General features: G+C 40.4%; 1 protein-coding gene across 1 annotated transcript; it reads left to right on the top strand.

The window, feature by feature from the left end:
- Positions 1-7,409: 7,409 nt before the first annotated feature.
- sp5l (Sp5 transcription factor-like) lies at positions 7,410-10,096 on the top strand. The gene is made up of 2 exons (XM_034877054.1): positions 7,410-7,937; positions 8,280-10,096. Exons 1-2 carry the CDS (start codon positions 7,884-7,886, stop codon positions 9,318-9,320), a joined length of 1,095 nt encoding a protein of 364 aa, XP_034732945.1. The 5' UTR covers positions 7,410-7,883; the 3' UTR covers positions 9,321-10,096.
- The last annotated feature ends 679 nt before the right edge of the window (positions 10,097-10,775 follow it).

Genomic DNA, 10,775 nt, shown 5'->3' with positions numbered 1-10,775 from the left:
TCTCCTTGCTCACAACTGCTTTGAAATGCAACATCTGCTTTTGAATCCCCTGCTTTACAATTAGTTAGGCAACATCAATAGATTGACTCCCTATAATTTTTCTTGATAATGAACTGCTTTGTACATGTGCAAGGGCATTAGTGGTGGGCCCATTTGATTTTTCACGGCCAAGGTCCTGAGATGGATCAATCTTCATCAGCCTCGCTACGCCGGGACGGGGTGAACTTCCTGAAGTGCTCAGCATGTTCCGACTACAATCAGACACATGTGTTAAATTGGGTTACCCTTCATGGTAACCTACTTAGGAAGTGTCATGGTTGTGGGGCATGTTACCGGGCCATGTTGTTTACTCTTTCATCACACTCTTCAGGTTCCCTGTTTGTTGGTTTGTTTTGCAAAGCACAGCCTCCTGTTCAGCTGTGGGAAAAGTGCGGAATCAAAGTCCCGGAGAGCAGCCTGACGTTGACACTGATAAGCTTGGCCTGTCACTATCCATTTGTCTGAATGACATTGATGCTCAGGTTGGATCTCTGGAGGACGCAATACACACAGAACCCAGGTGCATGATTCTGCTACTGTGTGTTGAAGAAAGAAAAGTCTACCCGATGCAAGTTTGCTTAATTAAGTTTGTACAGTTCTAAAGTTAATGCATTGAATAAAAAAGAAATAATATTGGCAGGAGTTGCAGTTGCTTAATAACTGTATACCAAAGTTCAAACTCTAAAAAAACTGACCCATTAGTTAGAACCCTCTCATCAGGTGCATTAAGAATTCTTTTTGCAGGTTGAAGGGGAAAACAACAATCCCAAAGATTTTATTTTCAAAGGCAAGCATTTGATCAGTAGTCATCAATTAAACTTACTGAGGTGCAAATTACACCACAAGGATTAGATGAAAGAGCCTCTGTGTCATTTTCTCCCCTCCTCCTCAAAGCTTGGCTTGGTTCGCAGTACACACAAACAGCAGGCTGATCCCTGGCATGGTGGTGACAGGGTGACACTTCCCCTCACATTACGCGGGCTGAGCTGACTGAGGGGCTTAACAGATAGTGGCATCACAGGCGTACATTTACAAATAAATCTACTGCTCTGCCTGTGCGGCACTCCTCTGCACATGTAGGCCTTGTATCTCTGCTCCTGCTTTGCATTTCTGAATTCAGCAGGAGCCTTTGTTTGGCTACCATGCCGATGTGAGTCCCTCTTCCAGATTGCATGTTGGGGCTTTCTGTGTAACGTTATTGACATGGCTCCCATGACTTTTCAGGTTTACTGTATTTTCTTAATGCTACTTTAGACCTTCTGCACACACAACAATAGTGTTCTACACAGTCATTTTCACCTGTGATGTTAAATAGGTTTAAACATGATCATGGTACAGAACTTTAGTGAGAATCCATTCTTTGTATTCCTATTTCCTTCTGGAGGGAGTCCCATATGAGTACAGTAGTTTAGATCAGACGACAATATCACTGTGACAGGTGCTCACATCTCCCACAGCCACTGAACAAAGCAATAAAATCAATTGGCAGGGGTCCCTGTATGTTACAATACCCACATTGAATTGATGACAGTAAACGGTATTGTCAAGTGTTACAGCTAAGTATTTACGTCTGTGCATCTTTGTCTAAATGCGTTTGGAGACATGATTGATAATCCCATTGTTTCTTTTTTCCCTTTTGTCTCCGCGTTTGCTTTTTTATTATTCATTTTATGTGGCTTTGTACAGACAGGCAATTGTAGGGAATTCATCTTTTTTATGGAATTTACGCAGCAAACCCTATTAATAAACAATTCATTTTCTCCTGGTAAATTAGTTATCATTAATTTTAAATGTTGTGTTGGGGATATGTATTAACATAAACTTATTATGCTCAGAAAGTGGATACTTTAGGCACCAAAAGGAAATGCACAGAGAATGTCAGACAACTGACAGACACACAGTCAGTGTCTTTTGTTAAACAGCAATCAAAATCAACATTGTTGGCCAAGTGCGTTAATGCGTACAAGGAATTTTACTCCAATCCATATAAAGATTTACAACTAAACAGAGACAACAACAAAGATAAGAAGACAAATAGTTATTACTATAAGTTTTGGTAAAATGAATACATATATTCATATACACACAATTAAACAAACAGATATTTTCCATAAGAACATTCAATTGTTCATGTATTGTCCTATCAATTAAGGCCTGAAAATGATAAAGATAATCTTTAAAAAGGGATATTTAAGTTTTCAACATGGGAACAGACAAATATGCTTTCTTTATGCAAACGTTTATTATAGTGTCTAGAACAGCCTCAAGGTACTGTACACTCAACAAATATGCTGAAAGCATAATATGTGAGACGGAAGCCCAGCAAGCAACAACACATTATTACTAACACAATGTAGCGTCACCCTTTATACTCGTACTTCTTACGTCATTGTACTTTACTCTTCTCACATTTCTATTGCAAACTATCCAGCGTGGCCTGCACTTGGCAATAGTATCAACATTTGTTGTTTATAAGATCAAATCTACTCTGGTGTCTGTACATTCAATGGGAAGCTTTAACCAGCAGCGGGTTAGCTTAGCTTAGCATGAAGACTGGAAATAAAGTGGAAACAGCTAGCATGGCTCTGTCCGGAGGTAACAAAAGATAGCTCACTGACTAACATCCATCTTGTTTGTTTGATTTAATGAGGTCTGGTCATCACTGTGAGGTTCAGGTTATTGCTCCCGTGTCATGTACTGTGTTATCTATTTATTGCCACATGTCTTTTCATGCAACTTTGCCCCAAGTCTGTTTTTCAGATGAATGACATGTTTTATAGGCCAAACCCTTAACAGCATGTCATATCCTGTTGAGATGATGAAATGATTAGTGACTGAAGCACTATGAATGTGACATTTGGCAGATGGACTGTATTCATCTTCATCACTGCAGATTTCCTGTACTACCTCCCTTTGATGCAACATGAAACACATCCTCTGCTCAGATTTTCCGTCTGTGACAAGTGTTTAAGCTTCAGGACTGATATAAAGTATATGTGAGGTTATTGTAAAACTTGAGTCTGTTAAGCAAAAGTTCATATAGGCATTGTGGTTTCCTTTTGTGACATTAACTTGCCAGGCTACACAGCATTTTGTTGATTTAAATCTTTTGCATGATAAAACTTATTGACTCAACTTGGGCTGCCATACTCAAGATTTTAGAAGATTACTAGATTACCAGATTAGTAGTGGAAAGGGCAATGCGGTTCATTTAATATAACATTTCAAGAAGGCAGCAAAATCTTAAATCCATTTCTTTAATATTTACTTCCCAAACCCCCTCCATCTTCCCTGGATCTCTCTCACCCCCCTTTCGTCTTTCGTCTCTGGGAGTATGGGTGCATGTCAAGTGATTGTTGAATTCAAATATTGATGTGAAGTATCAAAGCGTGGCGTAGCACTCCTGTGTTTCCAGAACTAACCACGAAGCGCTTTGATCAGATACTCCTGTGATCTGACTTCTGAAGTTGTTGAGAGTGCTGGAAAACAAAATGCAAACAAACTTCAAGTGTGCTTGGTATTGATAAAAGTTTTCTTTGACAAGTGGAGATGCATGCTGTCTGCCCAAGACTGGAGATTTTGGGGTTTTCGTACATGCTAATGGACAAGAGATGAGGGAATCATTGTAGTTTTCTACTTCTCACACCTTGCAATGTAAACTATAGTACAAGGATGGGAATCCTCACAGAATCCTGCTGTGATGTTGACATGAATAGTGATACCAAAAAATTGCTATTCTGGGATTGGTGCTTTAAATTTTGTTATATTCTGATTATGTGTGTTAGGATTGACCAGTTTGTTGTTTGCAAATAATCATAATCACATCTGTGAGTGATAAAATTAATTTAAGCAAATAAAAAGCTACTGTGCTCTTGAACGAAACAGTTTTTCCATCACCTTCTTAGAGACAAATTAGGTTTTTTAGAAACAAATAATAATATATGTAGAAAGACATTAGGAGCAGGGATCATTTTTTTATGTTAGATGAAATATAGTTAACCTTCTGAATGGGCGGACATGAAACAAGGTGGGTGAAAGTAGGCGTTTCAGTTTTACCTCTCCACAATATTAACCTATGCAGAAGGACTTGTATCTGCTCAGGTGACAAATGGCACAAATGAAGAAATAACATGTGACTGAGATGAAAAGTTTCAAAATCACGTCATGATCAATGGGATTTGCAAATTCTCCAACGGTCCACATAAGAGAAGATAAGCCTTACCAATACGACTGATTCTAAACATCAATCTCTCTTCAACAAATCTCTCTGCCCCTCTCTCGCCCACACACACGCACACATTTCTAACTCAATAGGAAACAGGAAAGAGACTCTTGAATGAGGTATCCAATTGTTGCACTTTAAAGTCCAGCTGTTGGTGTTTCTCCTCATCCCAATCAAACTGAGTGTCATGGTAATTACGCCCCATATTGTCCTGTCTTGGATTTGAATGGTTAAAGAGTGAAGCACTACAGTAAGCAGCAGGCTTTTACATGCTGTCTGTCTCGTCCATTAGACCACATTTGTCACATGAGGGCCATTGAGTCAGCACGGTGCTGTAAAATTGGCTTTTTGACATGGCCACCAGTACAAAAGACGCTCTCCTCTATGGCTGCCCTTTTCGAGTGCAGATGGTCAAGACAGCTGGGACAATTTAGTGATCTGAGGCTTTTAAACTGCCCCCCAGGCATGATAAAAACAGCTTGAGTAGCTACTTGCATATTCTATGTTCTGAGTTTAAGAGTAAGATTATGTCTGCAACAAAAACAGCACCATTTGTTTTTTAACAGTGGCCAAAAGGGCTAAAAACTCTCCCAGGACCGGGAGATTTCAGAACATTAAACTCTCACAAAAAGCCCTGCTGAGGTTTACTGTGTGTTCTGTTTTTCTTGGATTTGTTTTATGTGTAGAAATAGGTGCATGACAGGTTCTGCATCTGCATAGCCTTGTTGGGGTTTAGACTGTGTTAGTTTGGAAGCTGAATTTGCTGGTAGCCACCCAGTCAGAGCAGCCTGCAATGTATATGACAGCACGGGCCTGATTACCAGCAATCTCACCAGCTGTTTAATGAACACAGGGACCTCTTTCTCTGGAAATGAGTTTTCCCTTGAAAACTGGGGAAGCCGTATCCAGGTCTATTTAAATGAGGTAACATGGGGAAGGTAAGCACCACCACATGAGCATTGTTTTCACAGTTCAAAGTGAGGAGAGAGTACTTTGCACTTCAAAGCCACTCATCTGGGAGGCAGTACAGTGGGGGTGGGGTGGCGTGGGGGAGAGGGGACAGGAAATAAGAATCAGGGTAATTAACAACTTCTGCTCCGTAATAAACCAGAGACATAAACCCTCCAAGATACACTCCTATTTTCATGTCCTCAACGCTCTTCTCCTTTACTACTGTTTGCTTTCATCCTAAATGTTTACTTTAATTTGGAATAATGGACTATTTTCCTCAATGTTGTTGGAGTTACATCACATGTATTTATATTTGCATAGTGGAATTAAATCACAATTATCAAAGCATTTTTATTTATTTCAACTTGTTGCTTGTTTTTAAACGCAGTATGGACATGTATGTGTTTTATTCTTTTCTGAAATTATTTTGTTATTTGTATTTCAAGCCAGACGCATTGGGAAACATTTGAAGAATTATAATCTATAAACTGTATATATTAATACTTAATTCTTAGCCTAACTTGCTTTTGCTAAATGTGATAATTCATTTAGGTCAACATCCTTTAAATATTTTCATTGATAAAAATTATTGTCATTATAATGTTTTCAATTTCAACTCATATTTTAATGTTTGCTCTGTTTTTCCTCCATTAAAATAAATACAATATGTATGATTTGTTAGCAGACTGCAGCTGAAGTCTGGACATTATTGTGAGTCTGGAGAATTCTTTTGTTTCGAGCTGAGGTGTCTCTCTGTCAAAGACATAACAAAATGTTTGCTTTCACAGCAATAACTTCACAAAGGCATGACCCAAATGATACAGTTTAGTGATTATCATTGTTTTTAATTTGTTTAGTTTTTTTAAGTCCAACAATTACAACCTAAAACCTTTACATTTCTTTAAAAATGTAATTATAAATTTACATTTCCGAGTTAATGTATTTCTCATTTTAGCTGGCTCCTCCTTGAGCTCTGTTTATTTAAGGATCACAGTCTGTGAAACAGGGAGCAGAGGATAAGGAGGAACTAAGAATTTACATGAGAAACAGGTTCCCAGCCAGGATTTAAACTCTTAACATTGTAATGGTGAACAGATTTACAGAATGAGATTAAGCCTCAATCTGCATTTAATGGAGCAGATCTGAAGCGGCCTCTACTTGAACTCTGAAATGTGAGAATGTCACACAGGGCAGCCTATTTGACATGTCACCCACTGGTGAGAACTCCAAGGCTTTGATTGAGTTTTATCAATTAGCTTTGTGAGGGAAAATACTGTTACTGTCTTCATAGTGTGTGAGCCTCACGCCTGCCAGGCCGGTGGGCTTCCTGCTGCTGCGTTAAGAAACAAAAAGTGTGTTATGTGTCATCTGGAGATAACTAGTAATTAAACAGTGGATTAAATTACCTCCAAACTATTGACCATGTATTTACTCATCGCTGTACAAAAAAGGGGTTTATGATTGTCACAATGCACAGTTTCAATCACTTAAGCAGAATTATGATTATTTACTCCGGGTTCACGTTGCAAAATTATGAATGTAGCTAAATCAAAACTGCATGTGTGCATGTATTGTTACTAGGAATTTCGTTAAAAATTAATCAACCAAAACTTAAGTTATGGTCTGACATCAATCTGTTTTTCATTAAGTGATGGTAGCTGTATGATGACAACACGGAGCATTGTACTGTTATGCTTTCCTGTAAGTATGAATTCATTATCCTTTTTATTGCTGGTTTGTCTTAATGTTTGTTGACTGGAGATCATAGTTTGGCCACCTTTCCATTCAAAACTGCATCACTAATAGTTGCTAAAAATATAAAATCCATATTTTTACTATCTTTACTTAAATTCCCACAGAGTCATTGAAGCAGTATGCAAATACTCCCAAAGCTAAAATATTTTTGACTAAGCTGGCTATATAAATCTTAGATCTTTTACCAGACTAAGCATTTTGTTCTTATGCAAAATGTGGTTCTAAATGTAGAGATTGAAAGTTGCTGAAACACAACACTTTGAAATGATTTCTATTTAAACAGTGCAGTTGTGTGGTCTTATTTAAAGTAAAAAAAAAATAAAAAAAAGTAGCACATGACATGACACGTCCAAAGAAGTTCATTTAGAAATGTAAATATTACAGGAAACCTCTTATCATGCCTTCTTTTATTGAGAACAAATGGAGGAGGAGTCAGCTCTTGGGGTCAGCATTTGGTTGAAATTGAGTGAAATTATGAGTAGCCCACCCCTTCACCTAACAATTCCCCCTCCTTCCTGCCTCACATCTCCTCTCTATTGACTCGCTCTCCTGCATCAGACTGGAGACCCCGTTGAGAGGATCTTTTCTCTCTATAAAGAGAAGATGCAGCTCAGGCGCCTATGAGATGATCGTAAGGATTTACCGTGCGCCTCTCTGTCTCTAACTTTAGACGGTCATCCTCGGCTGCTTCAACGCCAAATTACCTGGACTGCTAGCGCACTAAAACAATTTCTCTCGTGGACGAAGGGACCTTTGAATGACGCGAGATTTCCAGGTCTACTCTGCAAAGGTGCCTGAGTTATCTGAGACCCGAATGTGAGCATCTTTTTCTACTGCGCTCCGAGCTGTAGTTGAGCCTGTGCGTCGTCGTCTCTCGGCGCAGTTTGTGTTGCGTGGAGAAGGAGCGCGAGGACAGATGGCTGCGCTGGCGATACAAAGGACTGACAACTTTTTGCACACCTTTTTACAGGTTTGTTGTGTAATCATCTTTTTGACCCCATTGTATTAGGATACTACCTGCTTTGGTGGTGGTAAAAGCCACAACTCCGCAACTTGTGCGTAATAAATAAATATGCTTCACGTGCTCGATCTGTGTGAAGATAATCAAACTTATCACAGTGGTGAAATAAAAAATAAAAAAAATAGGGATAACAGGAAAATAGACAAGTAGCAAAATGTTTTTAATACCAGTATCTGAATGTTTTATGATAGTGTCATTCAAAAGAAAATATTTAGTCAAATTAATAAAGATGTAAACATTTCCGGCTCTTTTAAAGTGGCTAATGCTTTGTGTTTCTGTCTCACCACACAGGACCGGACGCCCAGCTCCTCTCCAGAGGGAGCACCCAGTGCCCTCTCCTTCCTGGCCACCACCTGTAGCCAGGCCTGGCAGGTGGGAGGCACTATGGGCTCAGAAGGCTCCCAGTTCCCCTACGAAAGCTCCGTCAGCTCCACATCAGGAATGTTTCAGCTCTGGAGCAACGACATGGCACCCAGTACTGCCCTCAGTACACACCAGATGACCTTCACAGTGCCCAAGGTCCAGTTCCCCGGACACATGCAACCTGGTCTGGGTCACCATCATCATCATCACTCCCATCATCACCACCACCATGAGTTGCCTCTCACCCCCCCGGCTGAACCTCCCTCTTCCTACTCCTTCGAACTCTCCCCTGTCAAAGTGCTGTCCTCACAGCCACAGGCCACTGGCCCCTATTACCCTCAGCACAACAGTGTGGGACAAAACTTCCCCAGCTTCCTCCAGAACTCCTCAGCCAGGCATCACTTGCCTGGAGGTCATGTTGACGAAGGGCAGCAATGGTGGAGCCTTCCCCAAACCAACGCCACCCCAGCCAACCATCCCTTCTCCTTAGGCAGACAGCTGGTTTTGGGCCACCAGCCCCAGATAGCTGCTCTTCTCCAAGGCACCTCCAAGGGACTGCTGAGCTCCACACGCCGCTGCCGCCGCTGCAAATGCCCCAACTGCCAGGCCAATGGTGGGGGGTTAGAGTTTGGAAAGAAGAGACTGCACATCTGCCACATCCCAGAGTGTGGCAAAGTGTACAAGAAGACCTCTCACCTCAAGGCACATCTGCGCTGGCATGCTGGGGAGAGGCCCTTCATCTGTAACTGGCTTTTCTGCGGTAAAAGCTTCACCCGTTCAGACGAGCTACAGCGGCACCTCCGCACACACACTGGAGAGAAGCGCTTTGGATGCCAGCAGTGCGGCAAGAGGTTCATGAGAAGTGACCACCTCTCCAAACATGTCAAGACCCACCAGACCAGGAAGAGCCGATCCGGGCCGCCATCACAGAGCACGGACCCTCTGCTCACTAATATCAAGAGAGAGTAGTTTCTGTGGTCTGTCGATTAGAAATAATAATCAAGAATGAACAGACTGTGTGACTTACACTTACTGCCATAGGTTTGCACTAGCGGGTGAGCGTCAAGCTCCCCAAACATCTTCTGTTGTCAAAGCCCTCCTTTTGACTTCAAGTAGTACCACATGAATATATATAGAGACAATTTTAAGTAATTGTGTGCTGTTTGAGGCAAGGCACCTTTAAAGAAAACTTGAAACTCTTTCAGTGATATTGTGAGACAAAACAAAGAGAAATAAAACTAGTTTTATGCATTTAACAATTTCAGATTTGTTGAAGTTAGCCTAATGTGAAAATCTACGTTTTTTCAATGTTCAGTTTGTAAATATCTTGTGAAAGACATCGCCAACATGAACAAAATTCTGCAAGGTTTACCTTAATATGTTGTCCATATTGTCATGTTCAGAATAAATGTATGCCTTAGTACAACTGAAGGTTGCTGTAAAAAAAAATTAAGTTCTGCTCTCAAAAACAGGTTTAGAAAGGAAAGATGCTTCTGTTACTTTTCATAATTAGATATTTATTCAAAAATAGACCCTAATTTGTCAGCTTCAATGAAGGGATCTTTTTTTAATGTATGTCTTTGGTCTACAGATTTATCTTGGCTAGTCTTAAACAGCAATATGAAGCATTCCTCCAGATTAGCAAACATTTTAAATGTAGAAATTCTTTGTAAATTATGTATAAATATCATCAACAATTTTATTGGGGTTTTTCGCCGCATGTAAATTTGAATAAACATTGTTCTTGCTGAAACAAGTTCTATTTTCTTACATCTTGGCGACGGATTGTGAAGTAAATATTTACGATTGACAGTGAGAGTCAATAGTTTTCAATGTCTTAGCTTATTCAGTTTATGTCTGAATTCCCAATGCCCCGGAGGTCCTAAAAGTTTAACATTTTATTTAAATGATAATTTGATTGCATTTAGAATACAAATGCTGCTCGTTGCGCTGTTGGTGTGAAGGAAGAAGCTCCTAAAGAAGCCCCAACATGGTGGGCTGTTTAAAGATTTTCACACCTCAAAGTAAATACTTAATCCTTTGATGGGGCTGTTTGTCTCGCCTGCTGCAATCAAGTTCACAGTCATGTGGCTTAAATGAGTGTTTTCTTTCTCTCAATGGAGAAGATTGAGTCAACAGATGCAACAGAGGGCACTGGAGAGGAATTCCCTGTGAATGGGACCCCTGTTGCTGAGACCCCCTCAGTGGTGACAGGAACTCCCTTTGATTTTGCACCCTTGTGAAAGTTAATACCCCTCCCCCCTCCCCCCCATATATCACAGTCGTGTTACGATCGGCCCTGCTTTACTGCCTAGAATGGGGCTTTATTCAGAGGCCAGCCAACCAGATGTCTGCTCATCCAGGGGTTTCTTCTCTTTGTTTTTAATCCTGTTTGAACTTTCTGGTAGGAGGGGTGCCGCAGCA

Source organism: Etheostoma cragini, chromosome 7, assembly GCF_013103735.1.
Source record: "Etheostoma cragini isolate CJK2018 chromosome 7, CSU_Ecrag_1.0, whole genome shotgun sequence".
NCBI classification, from domain to species: Eukaryota; Metazoa; Chordata; class Actinopteri; order Perciformes; family Percidae; genus Etheostoma; species Etheostoma cragini.
The sequence above is the reverse complement of the archived record's forward strand: the minus strand, read 5'-3'. Positions and strand labels throughout refer to the sequence as shown.